The 14,157-nt window shown below is 45.8% G+C and overlaps 1 protein-coding gene across 1 annotated transcript; it reads right to left on the reverse strand.

Moving 5' to 3' along the window:
• Positions 1 to 1,436: 1,436 nt before the first annotated feature.
• Positions 1,437 to 10,329, reverse strand: LOC102461890 (zona pellucida sperm-binding protein 2-like). The gene is made up of 18 exons (XM_025185037.3): positions 10,204 to 10,329; positions 10,048 to 10,124; positions 9,779 to 9,862; positions 9,608 to 9,702; positions 7,819 to 7,974; positions 7,253 to 7,297; positions 6,864 to 7,028; positions 6,254 to 6,350; positions 5,980 to 6,161; positions 4,872 to 5,001; positions 3,937 to 4,118; positions 3,772 to 3,863; positions 3,539 to 3,663; positions 2,960 to 3,149; positions 2,495 to 2,630; positions 2,317 to 2,413; positions 1,699 to 1,788; positions 1,437 to 1,612 (listed from the first exon to the last, which is right to left on the reverse strand). The coding sequence occupies exons 1-18, from the start codon at positions 10,248 to 10,250 to the stop codon at positions 1,473 to 1,475; spliced, it is 2,130 nt and encodes a 709-aa protein (XP_025040822.3). The 5' UTR covers positions 10,251 to 10,329; the 3' UTR covers positions 1,437 to 1,472.
• Positions 10,330 to 14,157: the final 3,828 nt, after the last annotated feature.

Genomic DNA, 14,157 nt, shown 5'->3' on the forward strand with positions numbered 1-14,157 from the left:
ATGTGAAGTAAAGATCAGATCTTTGTTTAAATAGAAATCTTTAAATTTTATAGTCAAAGCCTACCTCTAGCTGTCAGAGCCAGCCCATTCCTCAGCAGAGTGACCATGGCTATTTCTAATGAGTAGTACTCCACTCTGAGTCAGACAGGGTTCTTTTATTAGCAAGCAAATAGACCTAAAGTATACTGGCTACTAAGATAATGCTACTAATGGAAGTGGGGCAGCAGGTCATGGTTTCCAGGCAAACATTTTGGCTACACCTATACTGGCATGAGTTTCTGGAAATGCTTTTAATGGAAAGTTCTGTTAAAAGCATTTTCAAAAAAGTGCATCTAGATTGGCAGGATGCTTTGGCAGGATGCTTTTCCGGAAGAGCACTTTTTCCAGAAAAGCATCCATAGCCAATCTAGACAAACTTTCCGCAAAAAAGCCCCAATTGTCATTTTTGCGATTGGGGCTTTTGTAGAAGACACTGCTGTCTACACTGGCCCTTTTCTGGAACAGTTTTCAGGAAAAAGACTGTTGCCTGAATGGGAGCAGGATAGTTTCTGGAAGAGCACTGATGATTTTACATTGTCAGTGCTTTTCCAGAAATTCAAGCGGCCAATGTAGACAGCTGGCAACTTCTTCCTGGAAAAGTGGCTGATTTTCTGGAATAACTTGCCTGTGTAGACACAGCCTTCTAGTTTATGCTACTGGAATATTGGAATCTGGACCAGTTTGCTGCAGCAGCATTTCCCCTCCTCCCAGTTTGTGGGTCAGTTGCTAGGCCAGAGAAGTGTGTCTCAGATTTAAATCTGCCAAGTTACAACAGTTGGAGCCACACCTGGAAGACTGTAGTCCAGACTTCCTCTGCTAGACAGCACCATGCTTCCTAGAGGATCACCTCTTGCCTTCCACAGACTGTGCAGTGAGCCCATTTGCTTTTGTAACATACATGACGACTTATTCCATTAGCTTTAAAGGCATTTGTGTAACTTTAGTTTTAGTGCCAGTACTTGTAGTCCTAGAGCTCTACCCTACTCCTGATGTGCATGCTGGCTTCTAGAGGGATGAGAGGAAACATGCAGCTCTAACTTAAGGACTAACTCTAAGGGCTGTCCCCTTAGTTGTGGCCTAAAGGTACTGCAGGCTCTCAAGAGAACGTAAAATCAGAGTCTTTAATCTACAGAAGAGATAATGACAATACAATACTACAAGAACCATCACCCCACTCCCTTAGCTAGTTAATATGGAGCAGCAGCATAGGAGAAGATTGGTACAGTGGCCACTGCCAGGCTAGTGCCATTTTGCAGCTCAAGATCTTGTACTGGGGAGCTGCTAGCTTTCTCTAAGTTTAGGGATGAGCCAAGACAGGCTTGCTTCTTCTGAAGCTACCTCTTGGCTATCAAACTCACCACTTTAAAAAAAAAGTAAAGAGGAAGCATACACCATGACTGAGTGAATCCAGAGATTTATTTTCTCCTTAAGAATCAGTTGGTCATTACAGCATTTGTCCTTTTCAGGTTTTTAAAGACAGCCATTGATACCAGGGCTGTGGCCATCAAGCCAAGAATCACTGTAGTTGCTGTTGCAACTGTGGTCCATGTGCTTTCGCTCAGGAGAGCTTCTTCTGTAGAGAGAAGAGTTACCACAAATTAGGGACCAGAATATTTTGGAATGAGCACCAATAGGGGGAGAGAAGCATTTCTTCCATACCTTGGATTGAAGGCCATTGATCTGCCACTAGGAGAACAGCACCAGGTAAGCTTGCCACACCGGAGTTCTCTGCTTCCATGGCCACCACGTCTGCAAGAGACCAACCACCACAAATGAATCCCTCGCATAAAGGGAGAACATGGAAATCTACTCTAGCAAGCTGGATTGGATTAGATTCGGTCCTATAGACAGGAATAGGAGCTATTAAAGGTCAAAAAGTCATGATCCGACCTACAAAAAGTCAGACACTGGGTTTTGTCTGAAAGAGGCAATGGAGGGTGCACAGTCTTTAAGTAAGGCTGTTAGAGGGTGAGCTTGTTCTGTTAGCAATTAAGGAGACCAATTAGTTATTGGCTACAATTGCAAGAAGGATGTACTGGTTGGACATTAGGAAGAGTCTCCTAAATAAGGGAAGTCAGCACTGAAGTGTGTTACCTACTGTTTGCGCAGTATTTTGACTGGTGGTTTAGTGACAGCTCAGGGTAGGCCAGTTAGTATTAGTCCTGCCTCAGTGCAGGCAGCTGGGCTAAATAGGGTTGGAAGGGATCTCAATAGGCTACTTTTCTGGATCGGTGTTCCAGCATGACATTCTAGTTGCCAGCTGTCATTAGCACCTACCTCGTTGGAATCTGGAAGGCCTAGGACATCTTGCTGAACACAGAGGGGAGTCTGGTTGAAGCCTGTCACAGAGCAGAGCACTGCAATGGAAGTAGACCTGGAGCAGAGATAAAGGAGAGACACTTGCAGCACAGGAAGCCCTAGCATTTAGCTCCTGCTAAGTGGGAACAGCACTTACTAGGCTAGTGAGAGCCTTGTCACCCATCACAAAGGCAAAGGTCTTCACTTCAAATCTCTGGCGATAGTTGGGATAGCTGACTGCAAGGCCCACTGGATGGAACACTGTTCTGTAGTTGTCCAATTCATAGTCACATCTACAGGAGACATGTAAGTCATGGGAGTGTGTGGGGAATGAAGACTAGAGCTGAAACCAGGCAGAGTCTTGGGATATGGTTTGCTTCATTAAGATCAAAGTGCACTATTTAGTCCATCATTTGAGACCCTCAATACCGTTAGAGATCTTGGTGAACTTGCAAGCCTGTCTTTGGACTAGAAATGAGTAGCTGTCCTGACATTGGCAAGGTTTAAGTCACTCAGCTGTGAGCTACTGTAGCCATCTGGGACACTTTACTTAATGCTAGTGACCTATTCATAGCTATGATCAGATCCAGATGGCAATGCTTTGCAGTTGTATTACACTTACCCATCTACAACAACATTCCAGCGGGGCATAGAGCTCGGATCCTGTGATGCTGTTGCCCAGCAGTCATCCAGCACCAGTTTGATGTCTGGGTCATTGCGGTTTAGAACCTGCACTTCCAAGAAGATGGGTTGCTGCAGATGTTTCACAATAGGGTACTGGTCATCACTGTAGGGCTGCAGGTAGGAGTCATCTGAAAAACCCCAGAATGGTAGAGTTACATGGCAGGTAGGAATTCCTGCAGGAGAATTAGTCTAGAGACAGGACTAAGCTAGCCAAGCAAGCCTTCCTATGCACACACAAGAAAGGCACAGCTAGAAAAGGCTTTAGAACACCATACACTGGTTAACAGGAGCTTCTCTGCTCTGCATGCCTGGACATCACCACTTACTCCTGCACAGCAAGGTGGAATTAATAAATCCTGACAGGCCAGGCATGGATTCCTCTCCTCAGAGAGACTTTGCTGTCCAGTACTGTTCCTTGGCTAGTCAGGATATAGGTGCTTCTCCCCCAAGTCCTTTCATCGTGAAAGTTTCCACTTGATTTTTACCCTGGCCATTTGCAGTTAGGTGCAAGCTTTACCTGGATAGACCAGTAGGATCAAGGACAGAGGACCTTGGTTTACTGAAGAAACTGGAGGAGGGAGACTGCTTATCCCTACATTCAGGGCTGCATCACCACTTCTGTAGGTGCACACTACACTTAACCTGAAAGACAAAAATGCCCATCTCAACAATAGTAGACATGCTGGCTATTAGACCAGCCACTTTTCTTGGTGTTGTAGCTGGGTCTCCCTGGCAGGGTTGTGCACTGACCTGAATTCACTGTCTCTAGAAATCCTGCGTGGCAGTAGATCAGCCCACAAGGAATGCACTTCGTTCTCGTAAATTGCTCTCTCACCTTCAAACTGTACACAGGGGATACATGTGCATTAGCTAGAGCCCTGCCCCTGTGGCTTAGCCACTGTCCTGCACACTTACCCTCTGCCTTGTCCCACATCTGTTCAGGGGGATGTGAAACCGAACCATGTCATTAGAGGGAGACTTGAAGACTGGTTTGCATGCTGGATCTCTAAGCCGGATGGTGTCCAAGTCCAGGGCTGGTTGTGTCATGTCACTGAGTACTTCGAAGTCCATGTAACCATCCTGAGAGCACACAGCAGCTGAAACATTCGAGGAGTTTTATATGTGTTACTGTTGGGGGCTGAGGCAGTGACAGGCAGCCTAGGCCAGTGAGTGTCCCCTCCATCTCAGTAGTGCACAAGATCATCCTAGGAGATGTGGCCAGGGTGGTTTTGCTAACACCATTTGCCTACCTAGAATTTGCACAGTGTGTCAATTGATGCACTCCACATGTGGGCATGGTGCTGTTGAGTGCAGAGCTCACTGTCAGTGTTGTGCCACCAGCATGCCCCTCACCTCATATGGGTGTCATTAATATTGGTGGCAGGGGGGAATCTCTTCCAAGAAATCAAGCAGCTTCTGGAGAGACAAGCACTATGGGCAAAACTTTGAGATATTGTCTGCATATCCCTTGGAGAAGGGTCACATATGTATGGGTAAGAGACTGGTCAACCCTATCATGTTAACACTTACAAGGTCAGTCAGTGAAGATTCCTTCCTACTGCTAATCAGTGAATGTCCAGAGTGCGCAGATATGGAACCAGATGCATAGGTCTGATGACCCCTCTTCCCTTCCTCCCCCACTGCTAGGGAGGGGCATCTGTTTTAGATGGAATCAAAGGGACTTAGTTGCTCAGAGCCCTTCCACTCCACCTAGATTCGTTGATGGGTCCACCCCATGTTCTCCTGCACAGAGGTTGAGGATGAGCACTTGAAGTCATTCATTGTTAGCTGTCCCTGATGTACAGTAGCCACCACAGAGAATGAATTGAGGGGGATGGGCATGGTCTCACCTATGGGTGCATGTTGGTCACAGGGACACTCTGGATAGGTCACCATTGATGCCATTTCTCCATGGAAACGGAAAGTCAGCCTTAGTGATGCCAGGTATGACTGGAGTCCTAAGCAGCTCTCCTCATTCAGCTGAAACAGGAGACAGACCGATCACATTTTACATCCAAGATACACAGGTAGTTGTTTACCATTGTCACCTTGTGGTTAAATATTGCCTTAGACTGTACTAGTCTAGACAGTTTGGTCTTGGTTAGATCCTTCTAAGCAAGCCTACTCAAGCCCCTGAAGTAAAAAGCACAAATTGGTGAATTTTAATCATTCTGATTAAGGGGAGGTGGTGTCACTTTAGGGGATATTGGTTATTTGGACCTAACTAAAGGTCAGAGTCCATCAAGTATGCTCTTTGCTCTACAGAGAGAGGGTAAGGCTACTGGACTAGCTACAGCTCATGGATTTGTAACCATTAGAATACAGCCATGCTAAGTTCTTCCCTCAGCCATCCCCAACTCACAAGAGTGAGGTAATACAGTTTGCATGTGGCTTACACCGAGACAAAGGAGTCTACCCATTTGGGGTATGGTAGTCTTTTGGGAAGAGCAGGAGCTTTATGAATCATTTCAGGGAAGACTACTTGGGGCTGTGGGACTAGCAGACAAGCTGTCCAGCCTAGCTTCTAGTCACTAAGAATGCCCAGAACAAGCAGCCCCAAGTAGGATGCATTAGCAAGGCGTTGTAAGAGCTTCCTTTCAGACTACAAGCAAAAGCTTAAGCAGATCTATTTGGGAAAGGGTGTTGGGTATGGGGCTTCAACTGCAATAGTTAAAACAGTGAGAACATTTCAATAAATGTGATGGTTTTACAGGAAGGGTACTGTTAGAGGTGTGGACATGACATGGTTGAGGGGGGATTAAGGGAAATTAACCAGATGCCAGCACTGAAGGGAGCTACCTGATCTAGTCATGTAACTTGTGGTTAAGGCCCATCAGCAGAGCCATGTCTCATTTAGGGTCAGGACACTCATTCCAGCCTACCTGTGGCCTCCATTTTGCTGATAATTGTCACCATCCCTAAAAGGCACTAGATATTACCCATCTGTACTGAGCTTACGTGGGACTTCAGGATTCTTCTGTGGATGTGCAGCTTCACTCCCTTCCTCGTGTCCAGAGCAATCCCATTTGCTTGCAGTTGGTCCATGGGAATGTTTCTGTTCTCTATACGCACAGCAGTCAGGGTCCCCGGGAAAGCTGGGATGGCCACAGTCATGTGTGTTGAATTGCAGGTTGCTGGGCCTGCAAAAGGATCTGTGTCAGTATCGGTGCAAAGTCCTATAGCCGTGGCAGGGTAAAGATCCCTCTAGAGGGAGGAGGCAGCCAAGTGTTACCTGGTGCACAGATCATTCTTGATTCCACAGTGAGTCGCTGATCAGGAGGCCCATACGAAAGCTTGAGAGCCACTGTATAGAGCATCTGGTTGTCTTGCTGCAGTGGGGACACACATGGTTGAGAACAGGAGGTTATTCAGAATGAGATTTCCAGTGTCAGGGACAGACAGAGCATCTATGATGATTCATAAGGCAGGCTGCAGAGAACTGAGATTATGAGAAGGCTTGCAGGTCAAGTAAACTGCTGTTGGAGCAGAAAGCTAGTGTACCTCTACCCTAGCTCTGGTCAAGAATGCCTCTGCTTGGGAGTAACCTAAGAAGCGTGTCTAAGAGGGAGTTTGTAATCTCATGCACCATGTGAATTCAAAGCCAGAATACAGCTGCTGTGAGTTTAGGCAGTTGATCTCACTAGCTACTCCCATATATAGGCATACCAATTATTTCCATTTTCAGAGGCCATGATGGACTGCACAGAGACCCAATCTACTCACACTTTCCTGTTAGTTCAAGAACAGTCAGCATCTGTAGTGTCAGAATTATCCCTCTGTAACCCCTTCTTTTGCCTTTGGTAGATTTTTCTTTGGCCTCCAAGAAGCTGGTGTGCACCTACCTTGTAGGACATGACTCCAGTAGCCCCAAAAGAAGCCTGGAAGATGAGATTGTTGCCATCAGCTAGGAATGTATATCCTTGTTGCATGGCTTGCCGAAGGCTTAACCTGTGTGTTCTTGTTCCATCATCTATGGAGACTATCCAAGTCATCTGAGATTCTGCTATCTGCAATTTGAGACTTCTGGTTAGGTCAGAAACAAAGAACTCTATTTTAACAGTCTTAAGACAGGTCAAGACTACTAATTGAGACAGTTTAACCAACAAACCCTGGAGCTATTTAAGGTGTCCAGTTGGCTATTTTAGCAGAATTGCAGTTTCTGCATGCCTCTAAACTATTTCTGCTGCATCTTACTTTGAACACCCTACCCTCATTAGACAGAAAAGTTTACCGTGTGTTCATCTGCAAAGCTGGGAATGAGTCTTGGGAATACAACCTGAAAGAATATGACAGCAGATGGATATGAGGCACAGTTCAGACAAATGAAGGATACAAAGCAAACTTTCAATAGTGATTGTTATGAGGAGCCTCTTCACTACAGGAATGGAAGTTTCACAGAATCCTGAGGAAGCATGCTGCAATGGTTAGAGGCCAGATTTGTGTGGGACAAGCAACAATAAATGCTCTACCACCCTGTAGTTGTCAAGCACTTCTACCCAACTTGAGGATTACTGATGATTAGCCGATAGAAGGGTCTGGCATAGCTTGCCAGCATGTAAGATGCCAGCCAGGAAAGCCATACACACAAATGAGTGCAAGGTAACTAGAGTTCTATTGAGTCTTCCCAGAGTTGAAGGGGGACACGCGTGCACACACACCACACACACCCAGTCTATTGGCTTTGCACCCACCACCCAAGGAGTCCACACTCAGAGGTTGATTCCATTGAATTGTCTGTCATTCTGTACAGCTGAGCTCAATGGGGCTGCCAAGGGGTTATTACGCTGTCCCACTTACCGCCATGAAGTCTTTCGTACAGTTTGTAGCTCCTGTAAAAACAGTAGGTACAACGTCTGCTTGAAGAGCATCACAGCCAATGCTGTAGGTTACATTCTTGTCCCCTGCAACTGTCTTGTTCTGCAGCAGCTTTACTCGCAGATGGTGTTGGCCATGCTGGAGCAACAAAACACACAGCTCAGAGAAAGATATGATGGCAGAGTTGTGCAACTTGCTCAGAGGCTGAGGTCTGGCTCTAATTGCTGATCTGAGATACTATCTAGTAATGTATGTTTCCCCTCACGGGAAACGGTCTCTAAAAGTTAGTTCAGAAATTCCTATACTCCCCTCCTAACTCAAGTAATTAGATTTGGTGAGCTGTAGTAAGGGGAGGGCCTGAAATAAGCCCAAATATCAAAGTCCTGGTGGGATGCCTAGCCAACAATGGTCAAGATTTTGCTAATATAAAGCAGAACAAGAGCTGTGAGCAAGAGGTAGGCCCCTTTTCATGGAACTTGGCCCAAATAAGGCTAATCATGTAAGCACTAATTGGTATAGGCACAGGAATTGAACAGTAATTGGTACTAAGTACCATCTCTAAAACACCAAGGCTGTGTCTACACTGGCACAGTCTTGTACAAAAACAGCCGCTCTTGCACAAAAACATGCTGACTGTTCTACACTGGCCACGCATTCTTGCACGAGTCAACTGACATTGTACTGTAGAAAATCAGGGCTTCTTGCGTGAGAACTGAAGCTCTCTCAGGAAGAAGCCCTCTTGCGCAAGAGCTCTTCCAGAAGAGGCCAGTGTAGACAGGCAACATGAATTTCTTGTTCAAGAATCCCCTACAGTTAAAATAGCCATCAGAGCTTTCTTGCGCAAGAGAGCCTCTATACTGGCATGGATGCTCTTGCACAAAAGCACATGCCAGTGTAGATGCTCTTGCGCAAGAACTTTTCCGCAAAAGAGTTTTTGTGCAAGAAGCTGCCAGTGTAGACTTAGCCTACTGGTCCTGAATGTGTTAAGACAGACCTTGATATCCACACTCTTTAAACAGATAATAGGGACATACCCATGCAAGTTCAGGAAAGGGTTTCAAAAGACAGCATGAAAGAGAGTTTTAGATGAAGCCTCTAGTTGCAGGGTGAGGTGTGGTATCTAAATGTCAGAGGGTGGCAACCTGACATGCACATCACTCCTCACATCTTGTTTGTACATGGAAGGGTTGTGTCATGGAGGGGCGGTCTTTGTCCGACCTACCGTCTCAGCTGGCCCATTGCAGGCGATACTCAAGCATAAGGGTTCACTAGAGTCTGACAACTATTAATGTCCTTTGTTTGACAATACACCTGGCTGGGCACCACAAAATCAGATAAGGTTTGAAGGTCTTTGTGGGGGAGAGGGCTGTCTTGGAGTCTGCTGTGTTGACTAGTACACAGTCAAACACACAGAAGGAGCACATACACACAGCTGAACTGTTACCATCATCAGTCAAGAGACTGTCAGAACTACTACAGAAGCAATTTTGATTAAGTCAATATTATGCATCTGAGCAGCTTCAGGTAAAGGATGACCTTAACCCAGGACATGCAAGAATCTGGACCTTTGGTGTTAGCGCTCCCACAGAGAAACTAGCTTCAGGAACAGTCCTTCTTGAGTTCTACAATCACTTTTGAGGGACTCAAGGGTCAAGAAAGAGTTCAGGATCAAAGATATGGAATGTTACATATGCCCTTACAAAGCAGTAGCTTGGTCAGTAAGAAGCCTGCATCAAATGTTCATGTTCCCAAAGCAGAGGGATTGTTTTACCTCTAGTCTAGTGCAGTTCACATACAGAGCAGTTAGAGTCAGCCTCTCATGATCCACCATGTAGACACAGTTTGCAATCTCTTCTCCACTTGCATCTGGAAAGAAACCACTGGTCAGTTGTACACCTAGAAGTGGCCCTAAGAGGCCAGCTAGACATGCAGCAATACATACCAACTACATGGGCCTGCCAGAAGATGCTGCCAAGCAATCTAGGAAACCCAAGCAGCATCTTGTCAGCATGACAAGATACTGTCCCTAGAAGAGGAAATGCACAGTCAGTCCAACAGTAACACCTTGTAACTCTAGAAGATAATCACATAGGCTTGTTAATGTTACTGCCCACTCACACCAGTGAGCGGACAGGAGTCAGCAGTTCTGAGCACACCCCAGAATCATCAAGACTTGCTAGTCTACCACACTCAGAAGAATGGCCTGGTTACCTGGGAATTCTAGAGCTATGGAGCTAGTGACACCAGCTGTGAAGGGCACCACAAGGCAACCAAGCAAAAAAAGCCACCTACAAACACAAGAAAAGAGACTCAGAAGCCAGCACAGCAAACCCCCCCCCCCCAACATACACCCCTCTCTCCCCTTACCACATGATGCAAGAGGACCACCCCAATTGCACTGCAAATAATCTCATGGCTAGACTTGAAACCCCACCCACACCAGAACATCTCAGTTTGCAGCGAGTTAAGCTGAAAGGGGTTATATAGGAGGAGCTGCAATCCTAGCCCAGAAACAGCCCATGGAAAACACCTGGGGTTGCTGCCTCCTCATTTGCTAGCAGCTGCCTCTGAGGCTGATAGTTTGCACCTGCCCCTGCTCTCTGCTGCCATTAGTGAGGAGCGGGCAGGTTAAGGACCCAGCTCCCCTTTCAAGGGGATTTTAAATCTCTTTGCATCATTTCCTGTTTTTCCCCACTTTTCATTTTAATTGACTGTAGGAGCCACATTTCCTTTCCCCTGCTCTCCCACTGCCTTTCTCCCTCTGCAGGAAGATGGGGGTAAAAGTAACTGATGTGCTAGAAAAAGATGAACACTGTGAACTGCAGCCCTAGGCTCCCCGAACCCATTGCTGCTTAACTAGGACAACACTTGGCATGGCTTTGCTCCTCTGCCACTAAACAGCCCGGGCTACATCTAGACTGGCATGATTTTCCGCAAATGCTTTTAACGGAAAAGTTTTCCGTTAAAAGCATTTGCGGAAAAGATCATCTAGATTGGCACGGATGCTTTTCCGCAAAAGCACTTTTTGCAGAAAGGCGTCCGTGCCAATCTAGACGCGCTTTTCTGTAAAAAAGCCCCGATTGCCATTTTTGCGATCGAGGCTTTTTTGCGCAAAACAAATCTGAGCTGTCTACACTGGCCCTTTTGCGCAAAAGGACTTTTGCCTGAACGGGAGCAGCATAGTATTTCCGCAAGAAGCACTGATTTCAGAAAGTAAGAAGTCAGTCTTCTTGCAGAAATTCAAGCAGCCAGTGTAGACAGCTGGCAAGTTTTTCCGCAAAAGCACGTGCTTTTGCGGAAAAACTTTCCAGTCTAGACATAGCCCCCTGTGTTCAGCTGTGGGGTTTGTAGGGCATCCCATTGTTGGCAGCAAGTCCCAGTAGCTCTCCATTTCCAGAGTAGGTCTGTTCAGGAGGGACTGTTTCCCATAAGTGTTACTAGTGTCAATGAATCCTCTCAACCTTCGGGAAGTAGAGGAATAGTTCTTGTCAGCATTAATCTGTAGGATTTTAAAGGCCCAGGAACCCTTTATTAAACCCCATTCTGTGGATGGGGAAAAGTGAGACAGAAAGGCTACGTCTACACTGGCCCCTTTTCCGGAAGGGGCATGTAAATTTCATGAGTCGTAGTAGGGAAATGCGCGGGGGATTTAAATATCCCCCGCGGCATTTAAATAAAAATGTCCGCCGCTTTTTTCCGGCTTTTAAAAAAGCCGGAAAAGAGCGTCTACACTGGCCCCAATCCTCCGGAAAAAGCGCCCTTTTCCGGAGGCTCTTATTCCTACTTCAAAGTAGGAGGATCGGGGCCAGTGTAGACGCTCTTTTCCAGCTTTTTTAAAAGCCGGAAAAAAGCGGCAGACATTTTTATTTAAATGCCGCAGGGGATATTTAAATCCCCCGCGCATTTCCCTACTACGACTCATGAAATTTACATGCCCCTTCCGGAAAAGGGGCCAGTGTAGACGAGCCCAAAGAGATTAAGTGATTTGCCCACAAATTAGTGCTTGCTTTATGGTAGCAAACTTGCCCACCTACCACTCTACCACCTGTGATCATGATCCCATAGTGCTAGGTTCTGTATGAATGCAGTGAATGACAGTCCATAAGAAAAGAGAACAGCCTCTATCTGCCATGCTGATCAATATAATATGGAGATATACCTTTCTCATAGAACTTGAAGGAACCTTGAGAGGTCATCGAGTCCAGTCTCCTGCCATCATGGCAGGTCCAAGTACCATCCCTGATCCACCAAAGGTCCATCTAGCCCAGTATCCTGTCTGCCAACAGTGGCTAATGCTAGGTTCACCAGTAGGGAATGAACAGAACAGGTAATTATCAAGTGATTGCAACCCTGTCACCTATTCCCTGCCTCTGACAAACAGAGACCTTTCATACCTATCCTAGCTAATAGATATTGATGGACCGATCCTAGATGAATATATCTAGTTCTTTTTTTAAACCTGTTAAAGTCATGGCCTCACAATATCCTCTGGCAAGGAGTTCCACAGATTGACTGTGAGTTATGTGAAGAAATTCTTCCTTTTGTTTGTTTTAAACCTGCTGCCTATTAATTTCATTTGATGATTCCTAATTCTTACGTTATGGGAACAACAATAGCTTTTCCTTATTCATTTTCTCCGTGCCAGTCATGATTTTATATACCTTTATGATATCCCACCTCCTTCCCAGGTCTAAAGATGTTACAATCTGAAGAGACAACAGAGAAGAAAGATGGGAGAAAGGAAGGATTATTATCCATATTTACACAGACAGAGATCTGTGTTTCAGAGTGATTTATGCTAAGGTCACACATAGGGCTTAGGAAAGAGCTAATACCTGAACACAGATAGTTTACTAGAAGGATTGGCCACAAGTCAGTGGCAGAACCACAGAGGAGTTGAGGGTCCTGTTATGGCGTTGCCTGTACTGACCACTGGACCAGTATTAAATGTAGCCCCAGTTCTACTATTTATTCATTTCTTTATTTGAAGTCCCATAGTGCCTTGGAGCCCTCATCATAGGCTGGAACCCCATTGTGCTAAGCACTGTACAAACACAGAACTAAAAGACAGCTCCTGCCCCAGAAAGCTGACAGCCTAACTATAAGACAGGAGGCAACAGGAAGACACAGTCTGATAGGTAAAAACAAGAGTAACCCAGAGGGATTGTGAGCACTAACAAGGGAGCATGATAGCTGCTTTGTAGGTGACTGGTGTTTAACTTATCCTATACAGGCACATGTTTTTAGTCCATAGGGTTTTAAGTTCAATCCTTCCTGTCCAGAGCTTGGGTCTATTGGCTTTACAACTTGGAGCACCTCTGGAATGAGCTGCTGGACAGTTTCTGAAGCTTGGGAAGTGCTTCCTCAGCTGAGGGAAATAGGTAACCTAGAGGCACCAAGAAGGGAGATGGATGGCTGCTCTACAGTCTTAGCTAACACTGGGTTGGCTTTTAGCTCATGACTTTAGCCCATAAGGACTCTGGTTCAATCCTCCGCGCTGACAACCAGGGTCTCAGCACTCTAGCAGATGAAGTGTTGTCAAGTCTTTTATAGGCATCACAGCATAGAACACTTGGGTTACATCTACACTGTAGGCTTTTGCTGGCAGAGTATGCTAATGAAGGGCTCATTAGCAGTTGTTGTGCTGTCATTTGCATATCTCCGTCGATGCTTTTTGTGCAAGAAGTTTTTGCGCAAAAACAAGCAGTGTAGACGGGTCCGTTTTGCACAAAAACCCCATTTTGCGCAAGATCCTGTATACCTCCTTTTTTAGGCATAAGGGATCTTGCGCAAAAGGGGTTTTTTTTTGCACAAAATGGACCTGTCTACACTGTTTGTTTTTGCGCAAAAACCTCTTGTGCAAAAAGCATCGGCAGAGATATGTAAATGACAGCACGACAAATGCTAATGAACGCTTCATTAGCATACTCTCTGCTGGCAAAAGCCTGCAGTGTAGACATAGCCTTGATGTTTATACTCCCAGCGGGTGTTAAGGGCACCACATGAGAGAAATCATATAGGTTTGTATTTTAAAATGTAACATAGAAAATGGGGGTGTAACCTCCACCAGGTGGATTTGAACCTAAGACTTCTGGATTGTAATAAGGGCTTTTACCCTTTGCGCTAGAAGACAGCTAGCGCTCAACCCATTCTCTTGTTCTTATCTGTTGCTGTGGTCTAAGTGCCACTGCATGGAACAGCGAACCACACTAGGGCTCTGTCTACACTGGTGGGTTCTTGTGCAAGAACGGCCATTCTTCCACAGAGCATCCACACTGCCTGCCCACTCTTGTGCAATAAGAGCTACAGTAAAGCATGGTA

This window comes from Pelodiscus sinensis, chromosome 15, assembly GCF_052426305.1.
Source record: "Pelodiscus sinensis isolate ZL-2025 chromosome 15, ASM5242630v1, whole genome shotgun sequence".
Lineage (NCBI taxonomy): Eukaryota > Metazoa > Chordata > Testudines > Trionychidae > Pelodiscus > Pelodiscus sinensis.